We start from the raw sequence: 16,484 nt of genomic DNA on the forward strand, positions 1-16,484 counted from the left end.
CAACTGCTCTGGCAATAATTTTTGCTTTGAGCTATACCATACATATTATCAGTGGAATATTCTGCTTTAGAGATGCAAAGGATATTTTCTGGCAGTTGTTCTAATTTTGAAATGTTCTTGCAATATTGGTATCATTTAACCACTACAAAAGTCTTTTTATCGGCAAATATTTGGTAGTACCTTCCAATTGCAACTTTCACAAAAAATGCCTAGGCTGTAGAAACTCCAGGCTAGACACCCACAACGCAGCATGACCAGCACTGACTGGGAAGCATGCTTAAAGCACACATGCTGAACAGGACGACTTTTAGCTACACAAACAGTATTGATGCACCCTACTTAAAACAATTGAAACAAATCGCAGTAATTTAGAACAGTTCAAACCCATATTTTAGGCAAAACAACTGAAGCTTTTTATAATGATGATGGAAGCTATATTATTCCATAGGCACAAACAGTTACATCATTTGGAACATTACCTGAGGGAGATTTGCTGCCGACAGCCTTTGTCCTCTATAGCCCAAATTTCCTAATGCAAGCAGGGTCTTGAGAGACTACTTTTCACACAGCTATTTGTCCAAAGTCTTGGAATATGACCTAATTGGTGGCCAGAGATTCAAAATGTGATACAAGAACTATATTTCTGTTTAGCTTTGTTCATTTTATATGTTATTTTCTTCGGATTTAACTGTTCGCTAAAAGTTATTTTATTCAATATTCACTGAAAACAGCTAGTAGCTGAGACAAAGACATCATTTCTTGGATGTGTTCTATACAAGCTGAGCATTTAACTCCTTTTACATTAAAGAGTCCCACTTTCTTCTAATATGAAAAATGAATGTGGTCTAAACTACTGTATTTTGTACTATTTCATGAGAACTCATTTTTCTGTGGTATTCAACACATGCTGGCCTGCAGGAAGAAGGTGACCGACTACTGCTCAATAATTCAATGTCAGGATGCTCTCCCCCCTTCTATTTCATTTGTGTTTCCCAAGACAAGGAATATTTTAGTACTTACAGAATCAAATGGGACTCTAGGTAATTCAAAGGAATCCCTGTTGATCAAGTTCTAGCATATGCATGTGTACATAGGAATATAAGGTCTACAAAAGCACTGGAAATAGATTAATTCAGCTACAATATGCAGTTAAAAGTTTTCAATAACCACAATGTTACTCTTGTAAACATCAGCTCACAGGAGAGTTCAGTTTCAAAATAAGTTACAAGAGGAGTAAGGCAAACAAGGACAACCATATCCCATTTTCCGCCTGTTGTTGCTTCTTCTTTCTGATATGCCCGTAAAAACCACCCATAAGGTGATGTCAGGCTTTAAAAAAAAGTATGACAAAGCCAACAAATCCATCAAAATATGATTTAATGATTTCTAACAATAAGATGCATATATCTGGCAGTAATAGAAGAAGAGGGGTCTTTTTTAATTAAAACTTAAGCATCAACTTCTGGAATACAGTTTAACTACAACTTGTGTGGAAATAATAGTTTTATTATGCTTAGCAACGTTATTCAAAAACCAGAAAATTCATCTAATGTGTTACATTAGTTTTAATGGATTGTTATTAATCCTACTTAAAATTAGGAAACACACTGCAACAACCTAAAATAAGTCAATACAGTACTCTACTTTTCCATGAGGTTTTACAGGTGTCCAGAGAACTTCTCCTAATCCTGAAACAGTTGAAAACCACATCAAACCTCTTTGTGAAGATCCTCCTTGCTAGCGGGATATAAATTTTTGCCCATTAATAGAATATCAATTATTGGATATTTTATGGCATTATGGAAACTTCTCCAAAAACTTAACTAAATCTACAAAAGAAAATTTTAAAATAATATTCTAATTTTCTATCATTTTGTTTCAGGCCCTACAATAATCTGGAAAAAAAAAATTGTGTATCTAGAATGTGCACCTACATGCACAATATTGTAGGAAAATACCATACAGTCTAACATTTAACCTAATACTTGAAAGAACTGAGGATAAAAATAATCATTTAGATACATTATATGTATCAAAATTAAACAAAATTATTCAATAGCTGCTACTATGAGATCTCAAAAAAAACCCCAGCAACTATGATATGAGCATCTTCAACTTGATAAGAACATATAATTACATTAGGAATAACCACTTCGCTTAAAATTAATTTACACTAACACTAAGAGAACAGAATAGTTGTATTTCAAATTAGCATCACTAACTCAACTGGAAGTATAAACTCTCATAGCTAGACAGGGTAATTTACAACCCTAACTTAGAATAATGTACATTTAAATACAAAATGGAAGATAGAAGAGTATTTATTTTGTGGGTCTGTCTTCGCACTGTAGTCTCTTTCAGATCTATGTATCCATCACCCGAGGTCACAATAGGGAAATGTAAATTCAGGCATTATAAAAACTCTCTCTAGATTTTTTTTTTTAAATGTTGAAGAACAGTGCTACAATAATCAAACACAATTCACAATTTGTTTAAGGAAATCTAGGTCTATTGACTTGGTGAATCTTATTTACATAGTGACTCATGAACTCTTGTATATTAAATGAAATTTCCTGAATCCCAAGTTATGCAACTTGATTAGCAAGATAATTATGTTTGCTAGAATACAGTATTAATTTTTTCCCTGATTTTTAAACCTAAAATTATTACTTTTTAAATTCAGAAAAAATTTTACAACAGAACGAAATTTTTTTAGCTGTGAGTAGATTATTATTGCTACATCTATATTACAAAGCACGAGAAAAAAAGCCCTAAAGAGTTGTTAAAGTAGATGTGTTTTTTTCCAATAGCCTGTTAAACTTCAGCTGTCTCAACTTGTAATTATCATTACAAACGTTCAATTTTTAAACACAAATTCCAAATATTTCTTAAGTAGTTAATATAGCTTCAGGGATACAAGAAAGTACATACAATATGAACTGTCTGGCACATATAATGGGAATTTTTTTTTCCTGAAGATTCAAAAGCGATATGAAAACCAATGAAAAGTATACTTCTGCTGTGATGCATTCCGCCCTAGAAGTCTTACAAAAATTATACTATTGAATAATGTAAACATAAGTGTCAGGTTGCATCTAGAGTAACAGACCACACATTATGGAAGAACTTACAAGAAAAGATTGCCAAATTTCTGATCTGCTACTGATTAGCAGAAGAATGTTATGCATTTGTTCCTAGTTGTAATCTAACCTTCATGCATATTCAAAAGCTAGAGTATATGTGCATAGTAACAATAATCTTGCATGATGCTTCCTTACACAATTTCTTTAGTAATATGGGTCCTAATGAAGATAATTTCAGGAAGCTGGCAAATTCTGTATAATTTCACTATACAGAAAATACACACAGATTTCAAAAAGAATAAACTTGTTATAAATTACAGCTCATGCTGGTCCTTGGCCATAATACAATAATAAGCAAGGTACTCATCATTTTATATTGCTTAACACTTTGAATGCCATATCTCCTTCACATACTTATGTTTTACTAATGTTAAAAATGTATGAAGGATTGTTGCTTTGTAGTTCACATTTATATGGCTTTCCTAGAAGAATGCAGAATACCATACTGAATGCCTATTGTGCAGAAATAACCCTGAAGGCTGTATCATAGCAGTATGCAGTAGAAAACCCTTACCAATTTTTCATCAACTGTGATGAGTTGCGTGTCTCGAGTTTGGTCCTGTGCCAGCCGCCATGTGGAAGTGCTCAGTGACCTGCGGTGCAAGACTTGAAGTTAAAAAATGATTCATGCAATGAGAAAATAGAGGCAGACAAATCTTACATAAACAAGTTACTTTAACAATATCCGTCTTGTAAAAAAAATTGAAGAGGGAGAGATGAGGGCACAAAAATCCTTTTTCTCCCCAATTAGTTCTGTCTGCTGAGTTTTTGGCAGACTCCCACTTAGCAGTTCACAACAGGCTGCACTTTATGTCAGCCTACAGGCTCTCTGTCACAGAGAGACTGCCAGTGGCAAGGACTGTGCTGCTCTATATGAATGTACAGTAGCTGGTTTGTCACGAACAAACAAAAATACAAAGCTGCTGCAAGCATTCTGGAACTCTGATCCTTACAATGATGGCATCAGAGGAAAAAAATCCTAAATCTATTTGTAATGGTAAAGCTCCAGTTCTACACTTTAACAACAGAATATTAATAAATTTTAAAAATAACAAAAAAAACCCCAACAAAAACCAACAAAACAAACCCTAAGCTGATAATTCAAACAAAATTTTCTGGTTTTGAGTGGGCAAAGCTTACAACTATTTTGCTTCATTTCTAAATCAGTATGGGTCAGCTTATTCATTTCCAAGAAATATGATTAATCTTCTTGCATAATTACTAAACCTGTAAGGTACAGATGGAAACACAGAACCCAATTCCACATCACTGAATTAAGAAGTAAAATTTGCCCTTAATTTGCATTATGTCACTAATGTCAGGATTGGGCCCTTTGAGTACAAATCATCTTTTGACAAAATAATGCAAGAGCAAGTGAAACAAGCCAAAAAGCCTAATTCTTTGAGCTAATAGTGTGCTTCACATTTAATTAAGGTCATTTTAAACAAATGAGGCACAAAAATGCAAGAATATAGACAACTGAACAGTAACAGGGACTAAGCCACTTTCGTTTCAACTGTTCCTCAGAAGATTACCTAATTTGGGAAGCCAGACATGCTTGCAGATGCAAATGAACGTTGAGATTTTGCCTATGGGATACTCACAACCATACTTCTAGTAATTTAATGCTATTGGTAATGTTTACCTAATTTTTGAGGAAACCATCCATAAGTGACCTTAAAAACATCACAGCCCTTAAAGCAAAATTCCAGGACTTTCAGAAAATCTACAATACTATCCAAACTAAACCCTCCCCACATAAACTATAATTGTTAAACAGCCAATAACGTGAAAGGTGTCTCAGGACCAGGTAACGTGCACACAATCATTCAAAACCTGTAGAATTAAAAAAGCGTACCTTCTACCGCATTCTACTAAGCCATGGAAACATGGAAGATCTAACTGGGGGAACAGTCTCCACAACACATGCATCTACCATGTCTTCTAATCTCAAACCCCTCCCTTATTATTGTCAATTATGGAGAGAATGCATTTGAAGATATGAACTTGATCATTTAATTAATCTAGCTGCACTGGATTTAAGACATTAACTAAACAAGCATTCAATTTTCAGACAATATTAGCATGGTTAAGGTTTTAGGAGGCAATACCTACACTAGAAAGGAATTTGAAATTAGTGACTATAAAGAAAGCCACAAGAATCTTAGAAAATTAGGCAACTGGAACAAAGTTCAGTTCAATAATATTTCAAATGCAGATTCCCACAAATCTATACTTCTAATACAGATTACACTCTACTAAATTACCTTCCGTTTGCCAATAACAAGTTCAAAAAATCTCCACATCATGAAAAGCAAACTTAAAGTACAAAGTTTATAGAATCACCCAACTTTGTGACATGGACAGACACATCTATTCCTACTTAAAACGACAAAATCTGTCTGGAAAGGTACTTTGAAGAACAAGATGAAGTTTTCAAGTGCAAGGGAGCACAAGAATTTCATAAACATCGAAATGATAACTACTCTGTTAGCTCAAAATCTCTGTCCTAGAGAGCTTCTGGCTCAACGCAGCTGTCATTTCTTAATTTGCACATCTAAAACAATACATCATAAAACCAGAATAGAGAGATACTGCAGCATGCTACAAGAAATGGCTCTTAGATGGTCCTTATTCAAAAATACACCAAGAGAGAAGTTATCCTAAAAGTCTTCAGAACAGCAGCGTTACACTTGAGTTTCAGTGGTTGGTAGCTGAAGCCACAAAATTTCCAACAAGGCAAAAACATTTTAATAGGAAAATTAGTTTCTCCCCCACTCCAGGAATTTTAGTATCAAAGTAGTATTCTGCAGGTATTCTAGAACTTAATGTGATACAGTGTTCACCACACTACTTAATATATGGCCAAAGACGGACATTGGATTACACAATCAAATCTGGGTAGAAAATAATCTAAACTATGAATCAAGAAGTTCTCTGAATCTTGCTCTGTGGAGAGGTCTGATGAAGTTTGTAAAGATTTGAGTATGCCAGGATTTAAGTAATACAGCTGATCAGAATCACACTTTTCTTGCAATATAAATGCAATCTGGAACAAAATTTAGCACAATTCAGTTTGAATTTGGTTGTTTTTTTTTTTTTAAATTTGGAAAAGTATTAATCAGCTTTGAAAAGTACAAATGCCACGCCCTTCCAAAATTATTTCCACTCAGCATTATGTAATTTGACATTGTTTTTACTCAGATGATTGCTCATTTTGGAAATGTCTGTATTTGCAGAAAAAAAAATTAAAGAGATTTCATACCATTATAGTTATTGGGAAAGAGCAGGGTAAAAATCCCACCAGATTAAAGCTGGGCAGAATCTCTCTCTGAGATGCCTCTACACTGCATACAGAGGGAGATGACTTTTTTGCACAAGATGTCTTTGTCAATGGGATAAACTGCGAGGCATCACACCTGACAGCTCTCCATGATGTTTTGTAGACAAAGAGCTAAAAGTAGACAGACAGTTTACTAAGCTAAGTCAACTTCTGCTCCTCTTCATCATTTTTTCAAAGCCATTCTGAAAAAAGCACAACTGTTGCAGGAATTTGCAACCTTGTGCATTTCTTAAATGCCTAGTCTTCTGCCCACCCCTAAATTGCAATGAGTTGGAAAGAACGTACTTTCCTTAAGAACTCCCTATTTGAAAGTGGTTGAAAACTGGCATTTGGACTACACTAGGAATTTGAACCATAAATCCATGGAGGTGTCTCTGTGTAAAGATACATAATATGTTTTGCTTTAAAGATGACACGATATTGGTATTTCCATTTGTTGCATCTGTCATAAGAAAGTAACCTGCAGTTTAGAAATACCAGCAACTCTGAAGTAACATCTGATCTGAAATACTACTATTTTAAAGTTAATAGAAAGTGTTACTTGATTCCCAGAGCACTTGTTTAATTTTCAACAGATTTCATTGCAAGTTTGTCCCTAATGTCAGGCACTTAACTGAGGACATAACCAGGAAACAGACCTCTTTCACACAATCCTCTCTTTTCAAACTCCCACAACAACATGTATCATTTCATCACTCGTTTCCCCTTAGAAATTGTATAAACCTGACAACATTTATTTTACCTTCAAATTAAACAAATATGCAATCTACATCACCTCAGTGACCACTGAATTTAAACCTTTTATTCTGTCCTCAACAGTAAAGTAATTCTCACAAAATTCCCAATTAATACTTGCCTCTGCTCACATCCACCTTGACCTCTAGGTAGCTTTTGTGACAGATAAACTTGCAAAAGTATAAAACATACTTCTTACGGTTCCATTCTCACAAGATTCTCCTCCTTTCTTCTACTACTGACCTCCAGAAAGATAATCTGCTTTCTTCTTTTCTCTTTGTAAGCAATATGGTCCACATTATCCCATTTTGGCTCTTTTTGACTGTTTATGCATTTTTTATTCCTGTCGAAACGTCTTGGGATGAGGCCTTAAGAGCAAGAAGTTCCATTTCTTACGCTGTTCCAAGATTAATCAAACTCTTGATTTAAAATTACTGTACACACAATACTTTAAATAATAATAAATAGACCAGCAATGTAATTCTAAAGTTCAGAAACTATACAGAAAGTTTTACACGTAATAGCTAGCAACAATAAACTCTGCTATCTTCTAGGCTCATTAATGGCCCATTCAAAACACAGAGCAGACAAACTACCTTCACAGTTACTCTCTAATAAACAAAGTGTGATGAGACTCCAAGCTGGCCACAGCTCCATTGTGCCAAAATGTTTTTCTTATAGTGAGCTCCCTAGTGGTGAATAAACAAGCTTTTAAATGTAAAAGCCTGGGTTTATTAGAATAGTTAGCCTTTTAAAATAAAAACACTTCAAAATTTCGTAGACAGAAGTAAAATTAAGGTTTATAAAAATAAAGTCACCCATGTCCTTTACGATCTTGCAGATACTTTCCACAGTATCCCACATTAATGTATATGGCTAATCCAATCTGCAGCTTCTTGGATTATAACTAACCCTTCACAAGGTCTTCTAGTCCATAAAAAGTTTCTCTTCCATCAAGGAGGCCTGGCTGTATGGCTCGTGAAGATGCCACACTTAGTCCACAGGGATTTAGACAGCAAAATTCTCCTTTTGCTGAAGTTTGTCTTTCTGGGCTTCTTCCTTCAGATGCATCTGGCATCACACTCCTCCCCAAGCACATTCCTTCTCTCAAATCTCCTAGTCACTCTCTTAATGGAAGATTCCTTCTTTGTTCTCTACATGTTAGTCTGTCACACAAATACGGAGATGTCTTTGTATTTCCACAAACACGGATAACTTGAAATGAATGTATAGCAGCTCCTTTGGCTACAGAGACCACCACTCATACTGTCATTTGGTTTGCAATTATGGAAGTGGTATTTTCTCCCCACCTCGTGCCATTGTGTTTAAATTCCTTAAACTTGATCTATATGATCCTGTATCATCAGTTAATCATTTCTATCATTTATTATAATTTCATTACACTAATTTCTACAGGTCACTTAAAATGTAACTTTGTAATACAATTTTGACTTTACCATCAATCTGATCGTGGTCCAGCTTCAGCATGAACTCTGCTTTAATATCTGCTATAAAACAATACCCTTTAATGATATTTCTGGGTTTCAGTGTTAGGAATTTAAAAAACAGTTAAGCTCATGTTTTCTTCCACAGTGCACAGTTCTTTAGAGAGGCATTATAGACCTGAACATTGTATCTAGACAGCGTTATGGCTACAATTTGTTATTTTAGAGCCTTAGAGTAAACCTATATGTCTTTTATACTGCGTAGAGAGACAGGAGTAGAAATTTCGTAAAGACTACCCTACACGGTCTTCTTATTAAATACTTGTAAAAAATACTCTTACATTAGTTCAGTAACACGGAATGAATTAATGATGACAATTAGTGAAAATGTAAATTAGTAGAATTCAAAAATTTCTATAGGTATTGTGTATCCTGGAAGAACAAATGCTGTGATCATCTAACCACGTGTGTTTCATGAGAAGCATGTACTCCCCCTTCCACCATCACCTGCTGTTCCAGCAAAGTCACAAATGGGTTCCACATCTCTGCTACACAAATGGAGGGGTCCATTGAGAAGTCATTGGAAGTTCTCCATTCTTCGCTACAATATTCACACCAGTATCAGGTCTCTCGACCATCTTATCCCACTGTGGAATAAGGACGTAGCAGAGTTCCTTGTTTCAGAGCACATACTCATGTCTCCTCTTCCCTTCTTATATTAGAGGCCCTAGCTCTGTTGATGTCATTAACCAGTTCTGCTGAACTGGAGAAACTAAAGAGTAAAAAAATGGACAGCGAAAGTCTTTTGTGATATCAGGACGAAGGATATTAAGGTGTCTGACTTGAACATTTATCTTGGTAGTTTTGGATATCTGTATTCAATCTCTAAAATTCAACAAACTTGAACTTCTTAAATATCTGCTAAATAACCTATGCTTAACCCTACATGCTTTTGGTTTTTAACTGCATAAAAGGAAAAATAAATGGAAGTCTTTCAGAAGAGAATGCCTGCCACAGAGCCTCTGGAAATGTCATGAAGAATCCCCCACAAGCCTAGTGGAAGGTGAGAAGCAGACATATTTACAAGGCATGAATTTGCCTTCCACGAAGAGCAATGCTGTGACCAGCATGTTACACAACACCCAGATGTGAAAACTTGTATTTACCTGATCTAATTCAATAGCTGAGATTTAATTCATTGCACAAAAAAAGGCTCCTTAACTTCTTTACGCAACACATCTGGCTGTTTGATCTATTAGCCCCCCCTTTTGGTCAACTGTTGGAGATATGTTAAAGAAAACCAGATATCACAGCACAGGTAATCAGATCACAACATGGAGATGAAACAAAGTCTTGAAGAAAACCTCACATGCCTCATGAAAAATGAAGGCAATCATTAAGAAGTAAGTCTAAATAGTGTTTTAAGTATTCTGATACTGAATGACCAAGGCACCAGTAGGTGTGAATATACATATATGCAGAAGCAGAAGCCATGATGAACCATTCAATACATTGAACAGATGATCATGCTTAGAAAACCAACCTTTTTTAATATTATGGCATTTATCAGGAATAATGTAAGCTTCACAGAGTACAGCCACCATAAAGATATTAAATTCTGAACAAGAAGAACATGGAAACAATGCTAGTTCAGAAATTCCACAGCATCCAACCTAGTCACACACTGCAATTAAGTAAACTAAAAACAAATGAGTATAATGTTCTCTCGTATAAAACACAGACATTAATGATTGCCTGTTATACGATGTCAAATATAGTAGAGATCACAGTATTCAGCTCCAATATAATGCATTTTTATAAAGACAGCTTGTAAAGTTGAACTTGTGAAAGATGAACTTTAAATAGAGTGGGATAATACTTCCTTGGTATTAGATTCACTATTGTTATTAAAGTGATAAAGACTTAACAGAGTCAATTTTTATTTTATTTTTACCAGGATACGTTTACTATTCTTATTACATCCCAACATAAATAAAATATGGAATATAATGCCAAACACTGCCTGTGGAGACCATGTAGTTCTATTTTGTAGTATGAACTGCGTGAGTAACTTTGGGGTTTGGAGGAAAAGCAAGTTCCCCATTTATAACTAGTTACATTCTCAGACAATATTGGCACATTATAATTTTTCCTTTGCCTACAAAATGATATTAAATTATAAACACAGTAAATTATGTTTCTGAATGGATGAAGGGAATGCCAATTTATTTAATCTAAACTACTGAAGTGGCTAAAAAGATCAAAATTGAAATAGAAATATATAAACACTGCTTCTACTTGCTAAAAAGTTCATACGCAATATATGTATATATATTTTCCAGGTGTGTGTTTAGAAAACAGGGTCGGAACTGATTGTGCTTTTCTGTTACACAAATCTGTGTTATGAAAAGAAGCAATCATCATATAAATGTACTGAATAAACACGAAAATAACTTTAAGCATTTGACTTGTGGCTTTTAATTTAGTGTACATCTTCAAAGCTAAATGTTAAGTTCACCTGCCTCTAGAAATATTAAATGAGTTTTCAAGTAGTAAATGCTTTATTAAGTAGAAAACAATCAAATTTTAGTTATTTTAGGTTCTATTTTAATTATAGGAAAACGCTATTGATATACCTACAGACAACCAAGGTATCAGCTGAACTGCAGCACTATGCAAACACAGCCGTAGTCCTTCCAGAACTACCGAAGGACCAGAGCACTATAGCCACTCCTGGCACGCCAGTTAAGTCCCCAGGACAAAAGTCAGCTCTGTTAAGACACAGCTTGAGTTGCCCACCATCAGTTTCCCTCATTTAAACAGCTTTCTCAGGGTCAACAAGGAATGAGGAAGGTTAGCTCTGACTTAGTGCCAAGCCTGCACTGCCCTTGACTCAAACAGGGTGCATTTGAGCTACTCTCTAGCCAGCTAATTGAGCTGATACCACTGGGCACACAAAAAAGACCAGCACAACCTTTCAGAAGGCTCCGCAATGGCCAGACAGTAAGCACAGGCAGGCTCAACCTACTCCTGCAGAGCTACACAGGTGTCTCCACCATGCTTTTGAGCGCTATGCCCTGTAGGAGCATTAATTAGGTGGGTACATGCATGGCATAAGCACACACACAACGAAAACAGCTTGAGCTGAGGAATAGTTCAGGCAAAAATCCACAGAGTTAGCTGGGGTTCAAGTCAGCACACTGGCAAATGAGGGCTGCATGTCCTGAAAAAGTTCTTTGCAAGTCCCAGGCTGATACCAGACTGTTTCTCGATGTGCTTGGACTCAGTCATTATTTGCAACTAAACTTCTGAACAAAGTCATGTCAGTGCTTCTAGATGCCCTTACGCATGTGACTCAAGGTATGCCAGTGGTCTCTCACAGATTACAGAAAACAGACTAGAGAGGGGCTTAGCACTTTAAGAATAAAATTACCCAGAATTATTTAACTATTTTTGTAGTGGAAATAATAAAACTTATTATGAAAGGAGATCTGGTGTACTACTATTACAGCAATAGAATACATAACTTGTAAGATGTCCAACTGCTATCAGGTGACAGGAGCTCTGAAACTACTGCCACCTGTACAGTTGCTGATCAGCAACTTCATTATTACGCTACTCTCCAAACCAGAAGACCTAATCTTAGAAATTAACCTCAGATCACAATCTGAGAACAGCAGGTTCCCTGTAAACTAGTGGAAACCGCTTGTAGGCAAGTCAGCCAAAAGGCAAATAATACTAGAAATGCTGCATAGCCTATATCAACTATCAACTGAATTTTACATTATCTCGTTAGAAAGCCTAATAAAGTTGAAAAGGAAGAGGGAAAAGTTATGTAGGGATTAAAGACAAAATACACAGGTGACATATTTGCTCTGTTTGTGCTTTCTAAATGTCAAACTTCTCCCCACACATACACATTCAGGCATTCATACAACTAGACAATAACTAAAAACTGTGCTCTCTTTATAGTAAGAACAACAGAAGTCAAAGGGTTTAATTCCAAAACTGTGAGGAATGAAACTAATGTTCCACAACCCACCTCTGTCTTAGGGAAGTTTATGCATATTGAACAAGAGCCTTTGAATCATGTAAAATTAAACAAAAAAAATGAGTAGATTCCTCTGTGTTTGCAAACTGGTTTATGGCACAGTACCGTCCTGTATTTCATCCCTATCCTTTCCTCTTGATTTAGCCTTCCTAGTTGACTGCACTTACAGGCTTAAGTAATACTTATTCTAATAATCTAAGGTAATAGTAAGGTCTGTGAAAGATGCCATATAAATGAAGCCAACTTCTTTCTTATTTAATGCCTTCAAACACTTGAAGTGAAACTACTGAACTAAACTATCATACAAAAATGAATCCTTTAAAGTGTTACTGGAAAACTACATCTTGGTTTACAATGGTTCATGAAAGTCAATGAAGCTATTTGGCTAATAAGCCTCAGTTGTTGGGCAGCTATGAAAAAATGTATTTAAGAGCTATCTATTCATTTATATTTGTAGTAATTCGTAAAAGCCACTTAGAGACAGCCAAATGCCTCACAAATGGAACACGACATACAGAAGCAGGTCACTTGTCTGAACTGTATGCTCTCAGCAGTTGTTCTAGATGAGAATGGGATAATCTAGCTAATATTACTGCATATGATTTTATTTCACCCTTGCTTTGTCAACTTTGCCTTGTCTCAGCCACCTTACTCTTCAATTTCCTTCCTGACAGCATGCTTTTGTCCTCAACTCCTCTTTGCGCTGTTGCCATTCCACAGTTATCAGGTACCTTAGCTACTCTCCATTATATCACACATCTTAATCACACCACAGCCCATTTTTTAATTCTTCTGCCTGTCCACATCATTCCTTTGTTGACGTATTTCCAACTTCCTTTTCACAACCTCTGAGTGGAACAACCCCCATGATATTTCAATATATCTTTGCATACTGAATTACATGCAGAGAAGATACACCAATGGTGCCATCTTACATGCAAGAATAGTTTTCAAGTCAGCTTATGCTCTAATATTAACAGTCTCAAGACAAAATCTGTGAGACCATGCATCAGGACCCTAAGGGCACTAACGGGTCTTAATGGCCGTGACCAGCCTCACCTAGGGCCTCCATGAACACACCCTGCCTATGGCTCCCATTTAAGCTCAGTCTCCAGCCCTTGCCTGAGCAACATTATTAAGTGCACCTGCCTCCAGTCCTGGCTCTGGCTCCTGTCTCCAAGCCCGGCTAGACCCATCACCCAAGCTGCAGTATAACTCCAGTCCTGTTCAGACCCTGTTGCCTGGACGGACTTCAGACACACGTTGCAGTTTGTCTCCAAACCTGTCTCTGGTTCCTTTTGCTCCTGACTGGACTCCCTGGATGGACCCTGGACTTCGCTCATGACTTCGCTGTGTCTGGGACAGCGCCCAGCTATTACTAGCACCCAGCTCTCCTCATGTATAGATGCTGTGGGACTGTGGCCTGGTCAGTGAGGGCACTGTCCCTGCTGGGATCACCCTCAGCTTCCCACTTGCTTTACCCTCAGGAGCAGCCAGCCCTTGCTGCTCCCCGACACTTCGCTAGTCATTAATTCCTATCAAATTCAGTTTTTTCCAGTCTGTGCAATATATTTGCACTTGTTTTTCAGCCTCATTACTTTGCAACCAAAGCACAGGACTTAATTTTTATGTAGTCTTTCTATAATGACCAATTTTAAATCTTACCTCTTTTAAAAAAAGATACTAACCACACAGGTTTTTTGTTGTGGATACCAGTGTGATTAATTAACTTCCACAATACACACCTCCCTTTAGCTTAAAACAAATGGTTGGCTGCAATGTAAGCAATCTATGCAAGTGTCTCCAACAGAAGTTTTAAAAAAACTATCACATCAAAAACTTTAACTGCTATTCTACATGCAAGTGCAAGTAACAATTATATAGCACTAGTTTAGAGAGGGAAAAAAAAAAAAAGTCCTTTCTTCTAGAGAGTACTGTATCAGCATCTGCAGTCTTGGGACAACAATTCCTTAAATTGGTGAAGGTTAAATTATTGTGTTACAAGAGTAATATAATGAAACTGCCTAGCTACTTAAATGAAGTCTACTTTAAGAGAAAGCTTCAGTGCCCTGTTGTTCCATAATTATCTTACTTCATTTTCTTTCCACTTACTGTCATTTATTAATGTAAACACACCTTACAAGCATTTTTAGAGAACTCACATTTGAGAATAAAAATAACCTCATCAGCTATCCTATTTATGTGTTCTCTTGTACTCTTATTTATACACTGACCCTCTCCTCCTCCACTGGTACTATTCTTTCCTTTTGCTAGTCTCTTTTCATATTCTTACTATCTGAGCAGTTATTAGCGCTCTGAAAGGAGACTGCTAGCCTTGCTATTGCTCACTCTTTTCTAAAGTGGAATAAACCCTTAAGGCAAAAGGGGTGCTTCAAATGCAAACCTTATTGTTGAATTCTAGTTCAGATAACAACATTCAGATTATTTGTCTCTTTCTCTGGTAGGCACAATCAACACTGACATATGACAAAACATCACTGCTGCAGAATTTCCCTTCAGATAACTTACACAGCACGTACAAATACTCCTTGAACACATGACAGAACAGTCACAGCTACTGCATGAAGAGCTCTGCGTTTTTTACCTTCATTTAAAACATAGTGGTTCTACTGAAATTAGTAAGCCACTTGTGTATTCTTGGGTCTTTAAATAGCCACAAAATACATCTCTGGTTTTATAGTGAAAGATGGTACTTCTGAACATTATTGACATCAGATGCAATATCCATAAAAATCTCTACCTAAAACTACTGAAATATATAGAAAAGATGAAAAATTAAACAGTCATCCTCTGCCACAAAATTTTGGATTGGACTTTAATACAAATGGCATCACTAACAGAACATTACTTCATTAGACTGATAGCAAATGACAACATCAGAAGAAGTACTTACATATAGAGTATACATTCATAAAAGATAGGTCTTCAAATATTTTATATAAAATACATCAGATCTGATTTTTAAAAAATAATGAATAGAAGCTGCTTATGAAATCTTCCATGTTAACACTCCAAGAATAAGCAGCTCCAAGAATTGTTTGCCCACACACATTCTGGAGCTGCCTACAGTCTGTCTAGTTGAGTCAAAAGTTAATTTACTTCCTCAACATCAGTCACAGGTCAAGGAAAGATTAAGACAGGCAGAAATTATTGCTGCTAGAAAGTAGTTTGTTAGCAAAATGGTACCTAAACATACTGTTATACTGCCAAGAGCGAACAACTGCACTTTGAAACTCAGACAGAAATAGGCAATTCATTTCTTAGGAAATATGGAAATATGCATTATAAAGAAGGTAATGTTAACTGTTCAGCTTGCCTCCTGCTAGTTTAACAATATCTTTTATTAGAAAGAATAAAGGATGTGATCTTAAGACAGTTTGGAGGTATACTTTGTAACACTCTCAGAATCAAATTCTTACAAAAGAATTTAAAAAGCTTATCAAAATCCACTGTATTGTCATGAGAATGAAAACATGTACATGGATAAGATGTATAAAACAATAAGCTCTTAAGAAAGAGCTGAAACTATTAGTATAAAAGAAGATTTTTTATAAACTTGGAGTTTTTTTAAAGTATTTGTGAGCAGGTTGAAGCTTTCCTGCTAACCATATAAACCTCTCAGCATTGCAATCTCTTACAACAGACAATTCATCTATGACAGACAATTTGGCAAACAGCAGAAAAATCAATAGCTGTCTGGCAGGGTGGGATAACTTTAATTTCTAGTTTTTCTCAAAATACTAAAA

At 35.9% G+C, this 16,484-nt stretch overlaps 1 protein-coding gene across 2 annotated transcripts in view; it reads right to left on the reverse strand.

Annotated features, from left to right (window-relative positions):
- NDUFS4 (NADH:ubiquinone oxidoreductase subunit S4) overlaps positions 1-16,484 on the reverse strand; it is a 48,996-nt gene that overhangs the window by 24,321 nt on the left and 8,191 nt on the right. Inside the window, exons 2-4 of one of the 2 annotated variants that reach the window (XM_075137206.1) lie at positions 9,174-9,438; positions 7,465-7,589; positions 3,658-3,736 (exon numbers count right to left, since the gene is read on the reverse strand). In XM_075137206.1, the coding sequence (XP_074993307.1) occupies positions 3,658-3,736; positions 7,465-7,520 (135 nt within the window). In that variant the 5' untranslated portion in view covers positions 7,521-7,589; positions 9,174-9,438. The remainder of the gene's footprint in view (positions 1-3,657; positions 3,737-7,464; positions 7,590-9,173; positions 9,439-16,484) is intronic. The other variant, XM_075137205.1, reaches the window with a different exon arrangement.

This window comes from Calonectris borealis, chromosome Z (assembly GCF_964195595.1).
Source record: "Calonectris borealis chromosome Z, bCalBor7.hap1.2, whole genome shotgun sequence".
NCBI classification, from domain to species: domain Eukaryota; kingdom Metazoa; phylum Chordata; class Aves; order Procellariiformes; family Procellariidae; genus Calonectris; species Calonectris borealis.